The sequence below is a fragment of the Sturnira hondurensis genome, unplaced genomic scaffold, assembly GCF_014824575.4.
Source record: "Sturnira hondurensis isolate 20B ecotype Veracruz unplaced genomic scaffold, ASM1482457v3 Scaffold0024805, whole genome shotgun sequence".
Taxonomy (NCBI): domain Eukaryota; kingdom Metazoa; phylum Chordata; class Mammalia; order Chiroptera; family Phyllostomidae; genus Sturnira; species Sturnira hondurensis.
In genome coordinates, this window is record NW_028097436.1 from 1,847,503 (window position 1) to 1,861,739 (window position 14,237).

At 50.8% G+C, this 14,237-nt stretch overlaps 1 protein-coding gene across 5 annotated transcripts in view; it reads right to left on the reverse strand.

Annotated features, from left to right (window-relative positions):
* The window catches only part of DOCK5 (dedicator of cytokinesis 5), a 197,287-nt gene that overhangs the window by 11,314 nt on the left and 171,736 nt on the right, over window positions 1-14,237 (reverse strand). For 3 of the 5 annotated variants that reach the window (XM_037038679.1, XM_037038680.1, XM_037038676.1), the window contains 6 exons: window positions 13,668-13,772; window positions 8,511-8,652; window positions 6,460-6,541; window positions 4,858-4,942; window positions 4,326-4,412; window positions 2,380-2,556 (listed from right to left, as the gene is read on the reverse strand). In XM_037038679.1, the coding sequence (XP_036894574.1) occupies window positions 2,380-2,556; window positions 4,326-4,412; window positions 4,858-4,942; window positions 6,460-6,541; window positions 8,511-8,652; window positions 13,668-13,772 (678 nt within the window). Of the gene's footprint in view, window positions 1-2,379; window positions 2,557-4,325; window positions 4,413-4,857; window positions 4,943-5,179; window positions 5,265-6,459; window positions 6,542-8,510; window positions 8,653-13,667; window positions 13,773-14,237 lie in introns of all 5 variants that reach the window. The other 2 variants (XM_037038678.1, XM_037038677.1) reach the window with 1 other exon arrangement.

Sequence of the window (14,237 nt, forward strand, 5' to 3'; positions counted from 1 at the left end):
CACATTGCCTATAACATCATCAGTAAACATTTATAACCCTCGTGGCGAAGGCCCGATAACAGGGAAATAAAACTCAAACTATAAATATAGGTGTTACATAGGAGATCATTTTAAAAACAGAACTCATTAGGAAAGAAGACAGAATTCTGTAGTAAGTATTTCCACCAAGAGTTCAAAATGGGAGTTAGTTTCCCCCCGAACCTTACCCCTGGTTTGTGAGAGTGCTTTCAAAGACAAACTTTATAGTAACCCCCTTATTCTTCTGCTCCTGAGGCAAGAGTTCCTGAGACTATCGCAGTTATACACGTGATCAGCCCACTTTGTGTGGAGAACGGAATATGCATGGACTCTACCTTATGGAAAGGTGTTACAGGTGGACCTGGGTCGTCCAGCCCCCACCCCACCCCAAATTCACATGTGGAAGTCCTGAGCCCCCCAACACCCCAGAATGGGACTTTCTAGAAAGGGGTACTATGGAAGCAGACATGCAGACACAGGGAAAACACCCTGTGAAGAGACACATGGACAAGACAGTCGCCTACAAGCCAAGGGACATGAGAGACTGCCTGCGAGCCACCGGAAGGTAGGGGACAGGCAGGGGGCAGATTCTTGCGTGGTCCTCAGAGGGAAGAACACTGTAGGCACCCCGACCTCAGACTGCCGGACTCCAGACTGGGAGACCAGCACTGCCCACTGCTTTAAGCTGCCCCCTCGGCGGTAGGCACTCTGCGCTGGCAGCAGCCCTGCCAGAAGAACACAAAAGGACAAATGCGGAGCAGGTGGCGGTGCCAAGGGAAGCAGAGTGGCACATGGTCCCAGTGGCTCACACTAGCCAGATTCACGTTTAGAGGGACCGTCAATATACAGTGGCATGTCAGTCTTCATCCAAGAAGACTTGTTGAAACAGAAGCAGTTTCAACTTTTGGAAGTTAAAACCAACTTTCTGACCTATGATAAAACGCACTTAAATTCACACAGCCCTGGAACATCACCCAGGAAGAACACCGAGATCACCTTCGTGCCACCTGGACAGACTGGAGGCAGGAGGAAGCCGACACCGCCCGACCCTCCACTGTGTGGCAAGTGCCGCGCGACGTCCTCAGATACAGGGTGTCTCCCTCAAGGGCTCAAGCTGCTCTTGGAAGTTGGGTGTCTTCACCTTCTTCAGGCAGGAAACCTGGAGCTCAGAGAGGTTAAGTCTCCCAGGAGCACCCAGTGGCCAAAGGACAACAGGGAGCCAGGACAGTTGTGGCAGTGACTGCTCTAAGGCCAGCGCGTTGTGAACAGAAATACGAGGGTCAGCCGGCCTAACAGCCCCCGGCCCTTCCGTCCGTCTCCCTTTCTTCCTCCTCGTTCGCCAGGCTACTCAACAGGGGTGCCCTAGCCAAACATGTTTTCAAGAGGAAGACCCCAAAATTATTTAGCCATGAAAAATGTACCTAATGATGACAAATCCGGCCTCTGTTAACTACAGTTGACTCTTGAACATCATGGGGGTTAGTGGTGCTGACCCCCTCCTGCCGCCCACAGTCAAAAACCTGCTCACATTTTTGACTCCATAGTGGGCCCCATGCATCTACAGATTCAACCGACTGCAGGTGGAAAATAGTATTGTTGATCTGTGGTTGGGAATGTGAAAATACCGCTTTCCATCACTAGCTGACTGAATCCACGGATGTGACAGCCAGGGATATGAACTGCACTTACTGGAAAAAGTCCAGGCATGAGGGGGCCTGCACAGTTCAAACCTGTGTTATTCAGGGTCAGCTGTACACGTAACCGCACTCTACTTACCGAATGCATCATCTCCACCCTAACTGTGCCACGTCCAGGTCCCGTGCAATGGAGGCACGGGCGGCGAGCACTCCTGTCATGGTTTTCCAGGGCGACCGATGCAACACTTAGTTCAACTGATTTAATCGTAGGGCCAGGGCCAGCATTTGGGCCTACGACCTCTGGCCCACCACACTGGGTGCAGTTCCCAGAGGCTAATCGTAAATAAAGTGTGCCTCTGCCCTTCCCATACATGGCGTCACTTCAGAGCATCCACAGGTACGCGACCCACCTATGTGCTTCCCACCTCCAGGAGAGCGGGGAAGTGAGAGGAGGGAGGGGGAGTCCACCAGAGACGAAAGGTCTGACGGACCCGTCAGGGACTCTCTTCCAGGCAGCAGCCCAACCCAGGGCTGGGTTGCTGGGGGTCTCTAGGAGCTGTGAGACAGGGGACAAGCTTTTCATTCATTTCACTGACCCACTCACAAAACATCTCTCCCTCAGAGAAATGGTGAGAAGCGAATTCAGCAGCTGCACAACGCCACAGACAGCGGCATGGGGACACCCAGACCTGTGTGTGCTGTGGGGTCCAGGGACCTGACCCACCTTTTCGTAGTTGGAGTAACCCCCCATGACAGCCGGGTCCACAATGCCGTTGAGCAGCATGGAGAGCGGGTGCACGGAGAGGGTCCGGTCCCAGGCGTGCTGCTGCACACAGTTGCTGATCCTCTCATTGGTGAGCTCCATGGTTTCAATGGCGTTCTCCAGGGGGCTGATCTCCTCCTGTGACCGAGGGTGCAGGGTGAGCTAAGCCGCAAAGACTGGAAGGAGCCCAGCATTCCCCTCGAAGGATGAAACGCCCACTGAGCTACGAAGGAGTTAGCTTTTTGCTGGTCAAGAGAATGTTTCTTAGGATACTACACATATGTGAAATGGTGCCAATAAGTTGCAAAATAAGCTTCTAAGGATTTCCTTTAAAAGTGTAAGGGTGGTTTAAACACTGGCACTAGTCACGATTGTTTCTGGGGGCAGAGCATCTGCAGAAATTTTGAGAAGAAAAATTTAGATCTGTAATAATGATTGTTTTTAGGTAAAGCTTCCTGATAAACTTTTGAGAAGAACAATGACAGCAGAGTTATAGCATATCAGATCCAAGACACTTCTGTGCCACCAAGAGTGGTCCCTGGGGAGAGGTTTGGTGCTTCTGCCATGGGGACATGTGAATGGCTTTGGAAGCGACATTCAGCCCACACAGAAGTCGCCTTCACACAGGTCCTGTGGTTGACAGAGTCAGAAATAATAGGACGCATGAGACTTTCAGGCTGCATCCTGGATGACAATAAAATAAGATGCAATACAGACCCAGAGAGAGTTCCTCGTGGGAAATGTCTTCAAAACCAGGTTTCAAGAAAAACTGCCTCCTTCGTTTTACCCCTCATCGTGGGTAATCACCTCCTCCAGACCGGATTCTGAAAGTCTGTCCAGAAATCACATTCCTCCCTGAAGAAAAGTGCCTTACGCTACTGGCGTGGGGCATGTCTGGCTGCAATCCAGATTGTTCCAGATGCCAGGACTGTGCTACGCACCTTGGTTACAGAAGTAATGAAGGCGCAGTTCCTGGCTGGGAGGGACTGATGGTTTCGGTGGGATCTCACGACGTGTGGAAGCGGTGGGTAACGCATTAGGAAGAAGTGTAGGAGGCGAGGGGGGCAGAGAAAGAGCAGCTAAGCCACCTTGGGGGTTTCGGAGATGACTTCCTGGAGAATGTGGCCCCTCAACTGAATCCGAATGGGAGTGAGTGAGGTGGCGCAGTGGCGAGAGGGCAGTTTGGGTAGAGAAAAGGAGCCCGTCTCTCGGACAGCTGGCACAGCATGGACTGAGCAGCTTAGTCCCAGCAGAGTCCACGGGACAAGTGGTGGGAGAGCTGGGCCTTAAAGACCCTGTGTTAATGCGCTAAGGAGTCTGGACTTGGCACTCCAGGCACCGAGGGAAGGGACACTCTCGGCCCGAGGAGAATGGACCTCAGAAGGCTGAGGCAGGGAGGCCAGTTAAGGGGTTCTCAATGGCATCAAAGGAGGGGCCAGAAACAGGGTGCAGGGGTACGGGGGCTGGAAACAAAGCAGACTCAGTAAACATGAAAACCAGGCCGCTTCGGGGAGGGCTGACGATGGAAGAGTCTAGGATGCCTGCTGATGTGACAAGCTGGGGCTAAAAGAGGAGGACAAGTTCTGAGAGAGGAGAATGGATGGACAGGAAAGGCAAGGGAGGCATTCCAAAAATGCCTGGGCGCGGGCAGGGTCCCGGAGGAGACAGCGTGCCTCTGGTCATGAAAGCGGCATTCACGGCCGAGCAGCCCTTAGGGGCGGTGCCGTCCCATCGGTTTTACAGAGGCGTCCTGTCAGACAAGCACGCCTTTTATTCCTCTTCTGGACAACGAAGCTGGCCAGAGGAGGCTGCCTGAGCGCGTGAGAACCAGAGGGGGATTTAACAAAGGCTCTTATTCTATTTGGGGACAGAAAGATTTTTCTGAGTTCTAGTTTCAAATGACTCACTGTTGAAATGTGCTTGACTTCAAACCACTTGAGGATCCCAGGGAAGGTGTATGCGGTCGTGTATGTGGTCCTTTCGATCCACATGGTCTGCCGGAAGAAGGAGAAGAGGAAATGCTGGTCAGTGACCAGGCTCTTAAAGAGCAAGACTCCCTGGTTCACTTAAGTGCGATTCCATTCTCCCATGCTCACTTAGAGAACAGGGCCTGATTTCCTCTCAAAATGTTAAGAGTCCTGGATGTTAACAGCTGAAAGGATCCTCACCTTGGGCCCTCTCACCCTCCAGATGGGAAATCCGAGGTCCAGAAAGGCATGACCTGCTCATGGTCATAGTGGTGGCAGGCCCAGGAGTGGTGCCCAGGTTCCGGACCCCTGGTCTAGGGTTTTCCACTCAGGTGACAGCCTGCTGTCTTGATAAACAGGACGTGGAGCCTCTGTCCCCAGCCCCATTTCTACTGGATAAGCTGGTTCGGTGGGAGGCTGCCCCTGGATGCCAAGTTCACCTTGTTCTAGGGGCCCAAGGGGGTGGACTTACAGCAAACTCATTGTCTGGGTCCTTTTCTCCTTTCCGGAATGGCCGAGAATACTGGAACTGCTGCACTTCATTGGCTCTGTAGTAGCTGGGAAAGACACCGCCACAGTGTTGCCTTATCTCTCTTACAGAGAGCTCTCCCCGATCTGACCGCCCCGAACCTGGGACGCACCGCCCAAGAACCGAGTCTTAGCCACTACGCTCTCCAACTGANCGTGGAGCCTCTGTCCCCAGCCCCATTTCTACTGGATAAGCTGGTTCGGTGGGAGGCTGCCCCTGGATGCCAAGTTCACCTTGTTCTAGGGGCCCAAGGGGGTGGACTTACAGCAAACTCATTGTCTGGGTCCTTTTCTCCTTTCCGGAATGGCCGAGAGTACTGGAACTGCTGCACTTCATTGGCTCTGTAGTAGCTGAGAAAGACACCGCCACAGTGTTGCCTTATCTCTCTTAACAGAGAGCTCTCCCCGATCTGACCGCCCCGAACCTGGGACGCACCGCCCAAGAACCGAGTCTTAGCCACTACGCTCTCCAACTGACGGCCTCTACAACGAGGGCTGAAGTTGGCACACAATGTGATTTTATTGTCCATCTTTTTTTAGGTTTTTATTTACTGATTTTAGAGAGACAGGGGAAAGTGGGAGAGAAGAGAGAGAACCATGGATTTGTTGTTACACTTGGTTATAAACGCACTGGCTGATTCCTGTATGTGCCCTGAGCAGGGATCAAACCTGCAACCCTGGTGCATCAGGACGACAGCATTCCAACCAGCTGAACCATGCCAGTCAGGGCTCCCCTATACATCTTCCCTTTTACTATCTACAAATCTGTTTCACAATTTAAAAGGGTCTCTGTCCATGTCTGTGATCTCATCTGTAGTTTTATAAAGGTTCTATCAATCCTAGTAGCATTTTAGCTTCTCAGAAGGAATTAGACCTGTCACAGGGGAACTCTTAGGTGAGGGGAAGTAAGCCACCATTGACCAGTAGACCTCTGAACCAAGTAAGGGCTAGGGATTCCAAAACCTGAGAGTGAAATTCCTGAGTTCCCTCTATCTGCTTAAAAAAACGAACAAACAGAATTCCCCAGTGCGTTTGAGTTACCAAGCTCCTACACTAAAAATGGAGTGGACAGTGACTAAGGTCTGTATGTTTGTGTCCCCGTCAAATTCCTATGTTGAAAGCTCATCTCCAGTGTGATGGTGTCAGGTGGGGGCCCTCTGGGAGCTGAGAGGACACGAGGCTGGAGCCCCCATAAGTGGGGTTAGTGCCCTTACGAAACAGACCCCCCGGGGGCTTCCTTGTCCCTCCCACTGTGAGGGCACACGGAGAGGGTGGCCCTCTACAACCAGGAAGCAGGCCCTCCCCAGACGCCATCTGTGCTGGGGCTTTGACCTTGGGCTTTCCCCGCTCCCAGCACCGCGAGAACTCAATTGCTGCTGTTTACCAAGCATCCAGCCTGTGGCATCTGTTACCACAGCCGGAGCAGACTCAGACATCAGGAGGGCTTCCAAACAACAATGAACTGAGGCTTCGGTTTTGATGGGCTTCTAGATAAAGGGTGTGGGAGAGCCAGGGGTTTTAAAAAAATAAACGAGAGCACACTTACTTTAAGATCTGCTCCGGAACTGGTTTATCCTTGTAGCTGCGTGGCAGGTTCATCACAGGCTTAACAGTGAAACACTGCATATCTGAGGGGCCGTTAAGGAAGGAGAGGGGACCGGCGACAGACTGTCATAGGCTGAAAGCCCACCCGTCCCTCCTGCTTCACGGACAGAAAAGACACCTGCACCATCGTTCCCCTCTGCTAAGTGCCAGGAGCACACTGAAAAGGGGGCCCCTTCTCACATTCCCCAAATGCCTTGGTAAGTCATTGTCCTAGGATATTTTTTGGTCAGTCATGCACCAAAGGGCCTTCCCAGAGGAAAGCAGATATCAATCAAATATACCAAAAAATGTGATTAGAAAACCCACAACGCACAGCTGGGAAGTGAGGGCAGGCTCCACACAGGCTCAGCCCAGGCCACCTCTGACTAAGTGACCCCATCTCGGCGATGACTGCTATCGTCTTCCACAGAGCAGACATACCGTGTCGATGCCTACAGTATTTAAACACTTCCAAGCATCCGGGTCTAGGACTACCGGTACTTCTCCAAGAGAAGGGCCTACCTGCGCCAGAGCTACCCGGAGAACAACTCACAATGCAGAGCTGGGATTCACAGCTGCTGAGTCAGAATCTCTCTGTGTTGCTTGTTCTTTAGAATGAAGTCTGAGAACCACTGGGCTATCCTGTGTGCTATTAGTTTATACAACATTTTCAACTAAGTTACCTTCTTTTTATTTTGATCCTCGCACAGCTTCCATAAGGTACTTTGGGGAAAGAGCCTTACCCTATCACCCTGCAGATGAGAAAACCAAGGCCTGGCTAGCTGAAACAAGGTGGGCAAGGTCAAAGGGCTCTGCAAAATCACCGAAGGCCACGCCCCGGGACTCCTGTTTCTACAGCCACTTGTTTTTTTTTTTAAGGTTTTATTTATTTATTTTTAGAGAAGGAAGGGAGAAAGAGGGGGAGAAACATCCACGTGTGGTTGCCTGTTGTGCGCCCCCTACTGGGAACCTGGCCTGCAACCCAGGCGTGTGCCCTGACTGGGAATCAAACCGGCGACCCCTTGCTTCATAGGCCCGTGCTCAATCCACTGAGTTACACCAGCCAGGGCAAGCCACTTCTTGAAGATTTCTTTCATTGCCACACTAAGGAGGCACCTCAACTGTCTTCTAACCATCTGTTACCCAAGGATTTATCCTGGGAGAACTTTCTTTTCCAAGCATCTACTAGATGTTAACAGGTCACACTACCCCTCCCTTAAAGGTACGTCTGTCTAGTGATCTGTTATTATTGTCCATTCCTCTACAAATATTTACCAACTTATGTCTATAATAATAGCTAATGCATGCTGAAATTTTATTACGTATCAAACACTGTTCTTAGTATTTACATCTATTTATGCACTCAGCCTTTGTAAGTACTCCAAGAGGAAGGATGATCCTCATCCCCACTTTCCAGGTGAGGAAACTGAGGCACAGAGAAGTTAAGCAACTTGCCCAGAATGACACGGTGACAGGGCTGGGCTCGAACCCAGTGTTTTGCCCGAGAGCCCATTTTCTTATATACTGTACCACGCTGGCTCTCCCATCTCTGCTGCTCTTAGATACCGTGCAACTTTATAACATCTTATTTTGCATAAAGCCCATGAGCAAGTTTTCAAAGTGACTTTGTGATGGAGCCCTTCCTGTTTTTTTTGATAATGCATATAACTGATATTCTAATAAGTCATGGTATGTTGCAAAACAAAGAGCTACGCATCTCTATTCAGAATTCAGAACAGGAAGTCTGCATTCTCATCAAGCTTCCCACGTGGCTCTAAAGTACAGCCTTTCACATCACGATTCGCTTGTCCTTTCTCCCCTTTAATTACTTCACTGCCACGAGAGGAGGATAAGAGGGTCCCGGAGCTTTTATACAGACTGGGACAGCAAGTCTGAATGGTGAAACAGGGCCCTGAGTGTAAGACATCTGCGCTCAGAGAAGGGATCAGCCCTGGGGCTGCGGTGTAGCAGGGGACGGGGCCTCCGGGCCAGGCGTCCCTGGGGCAAGGATACGCTGCTTTGGGGAGCACTTGATTTCCTCTCCCGGGGGCGTGGTGCTGGTCATCTTCTCGGCATTGGGGAACTGGGTCAGCAGTCTCAGGCTGAAGTCTTCACGCCTCTCATACTCCTTTCCCCGGTAGATGAAGATTTTATTCTGCAGGTCAGAGACAGCAAGAGGAATAATTAACCATGGAGAATGAGGGGACAATACGGAGAGCCTGGGACTGAGGAAGACACTGGACACACACCCGAAGTGCAACCAACCAGCAGGGTCTCACGGACCACCCACTACCTGCCTCTCGTGGTCAGACATGATGATGGCAACCATCGTGCCTGACCAGGCTCTGGGCTTTTCTGGGGAGTTAAGGTGTAGGCTGGGCTTCTCGTAGTGCGGCCCCCACAGCCATGGCCGGTGCTGTCTACATGGAGCCACCAAAAACAAGGAGCTTGGGCCCCACTGCAGGTCCACGGTGTGGCCAGGACGCTGTGCAGTTCAGCGGGTATTTTTCACGGACGTTCTCGGTGAAGGAAGTGCCCTGGTTCATGTTCAGCAAGCGCCTCATCTCATCCTGCCCAGGGGCAGTCTGTGGACCAGCCATCTGAGCGGCCCCACCGTCAGGAGCACGGAAGTACAGAGGCCATCAAGGCAACGTGCCTTTTGACACAGTGGCGCAAGAACAGCAAACAGAACAGGTGACAGCTGTCGCCAGGCAATCCTGAAAGCCACCGTGGATGGCGACACCCCAGTCCCACAGAAAACAACTGCATAAAAACAGTAGTCTCTCCATGGCCAATGGCAGTTTTTCCTCTTTAATAACATTCATAAAACTGGATTTTTAAAACAATAAGTTTCCCGGGCCCCAGACACAGGAGTAATCTGCTGCCTCCCCGCTGTTGCTGCCCACACAAGTTCAAATGCAGCCATGCGCTGAAGGTCTCTGCTCATCCGACCTTCACTTGCTCGAGGACTCAGTCCTGCCTGGCAGCCCCTCGGGATGATGCATTGTGTAACTGAAACTTGGGTGCGTACCACTCTGTAAAATGCTTTTAAAAATCTCACCCAGTCACCTAACAAATGTGGGCTGAGCGAACAGTAAACGTGCTGGGCACGGGGGAGAAAACGGTGACCCTGTTCTCACAAGGCTCCTCTTCCAGGGGAGAGAAATACAAAATCAACAACAAATAAGTAAACGTGATCCTTTTAGATAATATAGGCAATGAAAAGGCAATACACTTTCTAGGCCAAACACCGAAGGCAGTAAAAATTGCCAGAACTTTTGGAATAGATGAAAGATTTACATGACTGATTCGTGTATCATCAAATTCCCTCATCCAGGCAAAACCGTGTGGGCAAGAGTCAGGACACAACAAAACACTGACTGTATGATGCGGACAGCAGCTGAGAGAGAAAAATCAGACCAGCACACGGTCAGCACAAACCGTCAGCATGAAGGACAGGGCTTCAAGGAAAACATGGGGCTGGTCTGGGCCTAGACGGTCAGGCAGGGTAAGGACAGGGAACACAGGGGAGGACAAGCAGGTGTGGCAAGTGACAAGAGGAATAAAGCCCAAGGGCAAGATGTATGGCGTTCGGGAGAAGCCCAGCTTGAATGAGCCAGAATGTGGATGGCCTTGAAAAAAGCAGGCAGAAGTCCGAAGCCCAGGGAGATCCCCGGAGGCTCTGGAAGGAGGGAGCAATGCGATGAAGGAAGTGGTGGAGACCACCGAATGAGATGGCGGGGAGCACGTCCAAGTGCAGGAACCTGAGACAGGCTGAGCGGGAGCAGAAGAGGCCACAGGACCAGGGGTGGGACTCTGGTGCCCAGGATGGGCTGCAGAGCAGGGGTGGGTGGACGAGGACTGGGATGACTGGCCCTAGGGCAGGAGGAGCAGAGGGGCCATTTTCAGAAGAGGAGGCCTAGTTGCTTGGGGGAGGAGACACTGTCACTCATGCAGTTTAAATTGGGGAAGCTGTCCTAACTTGAAAGGGCACTTAGGTTACATCATTCGTAAGGGTTTTCCATTTTTCCATGGGCTCTGACAACATAGAATACCTACAAACTAAAGTTTATGAAGCACTCCAGTTATTTAACTCCCCAGATAGCCCTGTGATGTGGACATAATTCCTCTACCTTACAGTTCAGAAAACCAAGACTCAGTGGGTATGTGATTTGGCCAAAACCGCACGGCCACTCAGCGTAGGGAGCAGACCTCCATTTTTCAGCCGGCACCGCCAGACCTCCTGTTTCCACCCAGCCACAGCTGTCTCCTGGTCCACAGCCTCATTGCATGCGACACAACAGCCACCTCTAAGGCATGCTCGGCCCGACCTTACCATGACTTGAGCACCCACTTGACAGCAGACTTAAGACCAGAACCTTCAGCGAGGCTCCATCCCAACCCTCTACACTGCTCCTCTCTCCTCGCCGTTGTCTCACTCCAGCTGGTGCTACGTGAACGACCCACCCGATTCTGTCTCCAGACTAGAGCTCTCCTTGACGTTCCACATCCACTTATCAAACTGCGACTCCTATCTTTTGGATGTTCTGTATCTCACACTATGTCATGTCTAAAACCAAAGCTTTACAAAGAAAACTTATAAAGATCTCAAAGGCCTTCTGGTAACCCGGCACCCGCAGCGCCCTGGCCCCCTTCTCTCCTTGCTTTCTGGTTCGTGCTCTCTAGCCTCCTGGCTTTTGCACTTGCTCTTCTTGTACCCTGGCTTGTCTCTTGATAGCTCCCTGGCTTATTCGCTCACTGGCTTCAGGATTTTGCTCAGCTGCCGTTTTCCTACTGAAATCTCGCCCCCTCGCTCACTCAAACTGCAACTCCAACCCCACCGCCTGCCTCTCTGGTCACCTTCCTGATGCGTACCTGTCGAGGGTCACTCTACCTCCACTGCATTGTACTTTGCTTTGCACATAGTAGGTGCTTAATAAGTTTTTACTGAAAGAATGAGTGGATCATATAAAGAAAAAGATGTAAAGAACGTGGGCGTAGTTTTCTTCAAACAAATTTCAATGTGAAAAATTAAACTGTGGGAAGACTAAATTAGTCATTGATTCCTCTTGCTTTTAAATGGTTGAGTGCCTATGCTGTGTGAGACATTGTTCTAGACCACATGACAGTAAACAGTTTATTTACCTTGTTTTTGTCTCCCCAAGTGAGAATACAAGCCCCATAATTTCAAGGATTTTGGATTTGTGTGTGTGTGGATTCTGCCCCCATGCCTACATTACAGCAAGGCACACTGTGCAAGTTGAGTAAATATTCATTTGATTCATGGATTAATTTTTCTCCGGACTTTGTCCTTCCCCATGTTCCTGTGTCAGTGAGCGGCTCCACCCACTCCCAGTATGCAGGCCAGCACCTAGGAACCCTTCCGGACACCTCTCTCTTCCTCACCTACCCAACCCATCAATTACCAAACACTGTTACTTCACCCCTCGTATCCTAATCTTCCCAGTTCCCTCTACAGCCACCTCCCTAGGCTGACCTGTCATTTCTTCTTTGACATCCACAATAGTCTCTAATAAACCATTTACACACCCCTCCCACCCATTCCCCATGCCCAAACCAGATAACCTCGCTGACACAAAACATCTGTAGGGGCTCCCCACTGCTCTCAGGAGGCTGACAAAACACCCCATGCAGCCTGAGGCAGCTCTGCATGTGCATCCCACACGCCCCGCCTCACCTGCCCCGCTTGCGCGGCTCCCTCTGTCCCGGAAGCACTAACTGCTTTCTCCTACCCTCCTTTTCTCCTGCAGGCCCAGCTCACCCTTCAAAATGCTGTTGAACCTGACAGTTCTGGGAGGTTTTACTAACTCTTAAAAAAATCCAGGTATAGTTTACATGTAGTAAAATCTACCTTTTTCAGTATAAAATTCTGTGAGTTTTGACTAACTATGACCACCATCAAGATGTAGAACAGTTTTATCACCACCAGAAATATCCCCATGCCTCTTGGTGGCTCACTGACCCCCCCTCCCAATTGTCAGATGGCCAGTGATCTGTTTTCCATCCCCACAGTGAGTGTTGGCTTGGCCAAAATGTCATGTAAATAAAATCAGTGTATGTCGACTTTGGGTCTAACTCCTACTTAGCTTAATGCATCTGAGATTCATCCCCGGGTTTGTGTGTGTCAGCAGTTCATTCTCTGTGCTGCTGAGTATTGCTCCACTGTGTGGCCATACCAGGTTAGTGTTTGTTTATGCCCTCCCCAGTCGGGGGGCATCGGGGTTCCACCCAGTCCTCAGAGATGGTGACTACGCCACCGTAAACCATCACGTACAATTTTTATGTGGGCATAGGTTTTTTTTTGCACTTGAGTGAGGACTCTCTGGAATACTTGCCCAGGTCAGTTCCAATAGGGCATTCGTTTCTGTGATTATTTAATTAATATCTCACCCATTCAGCTGTAAAATCCTAAGAGAGCGAGGACCACATTGAACTATAATCAGCACTACATCTCTAATGCTTAGTGTGTGCCTGGTACACAGTAGGCACTCAGTAGATAATTATTGAATTAATGAATGAATAAACTACCTCCTTGTCAGGCACTGTAAGGAATGGAAAGCACTTTCCCACTTACTTTTTTTTCATTAGGGGAAGGAAGATGGGTGATGTATGCTTAAACATTGCTAAGTGCTAAAAGCAGCTTCTTTTTTGTGGGATAAAAAGAGAGAGTTTTGTTTGTTTTTTAGATTGTAATGTCAGCATCACATTATAGAAAATTTTGAGAAGGAAGCAAAACATGGTCCTTCTCACCACGACAACAAAGCTGTTACTATTTGCCAGACTTCTGCAGTCCTATCCTTGGGATATTTGCTTTCAAACTCACTCAGGCTGGAAATAAAATAAACAACCAAATACATCAACCCACACTTTTCCCTAGCCTGACCTGCGGCAGCAGATGGGTCTGTTTTTCCTCTTTTCATTCCACCTGGGAAAAGTCATTTTACCAAAGAGCCGCCAGAATCCCAGAGGCGGCTGGGTGTGGGGGGGAAGAGGCGGCTGCTCAGGAAGCGGCCTCGCTGCCCGACCTCCCACGGCGAGAACACGGGCTCCAGCTGCGAGCATGCCAGGCCCATCTGGAAAAGCGATGAAGAGCCCCCCCCCCCAGACCCCTGGCTGAATGGCCCGGGAGACCACCCGCAGGTCTCTCACCCGCAGGAATGAAGGAAAGCCCAGTCCGTAGTATCCAACAGCGAAGTATTCAGGCTGAGGCCGCATGGCCTTTATGATGTTCTCATAAAACGAGGCTCTTTTTTTCTGGAAAACAAAACAAGACATTCCACAGGAAGGTTACAAGGGCACGGTTGGGGGAAAAAGAGAGATCTGACTATTTGCTGTTGTTTCCCATTTAACACAGGGCAATGAAAGGCCTTGGGGAAACGCCCCGTGTGGGGCAGGAGGGCCAGGGCCGGGAGGGCCCGGGATCCCTGGAGTTAGTTGTCTGTTGAAGATACACTCGCATTCTGCTGTGGCCCGAGGCAGTGCCTAGTTTTCACGTTTCCCGAAGGGGCTCAGCAGCCCTGACGGGTGAAAAAGCTCTTTCGGAGGTTAATGAAGGGTGCCTGCATTTCAGTGGAGATATAGGAGAAAAGACGATGGGGAACTTCCCAGTGCATGCAGGTGGTGTGCATTCGAGACCCTGATTCAGCTCCAAGTGTCCAGGAGGGAAGGTAATGCGCTGTAGTCCAGTGCTGCCTTTCGTGCAGGGAGGCCTCCCTACGG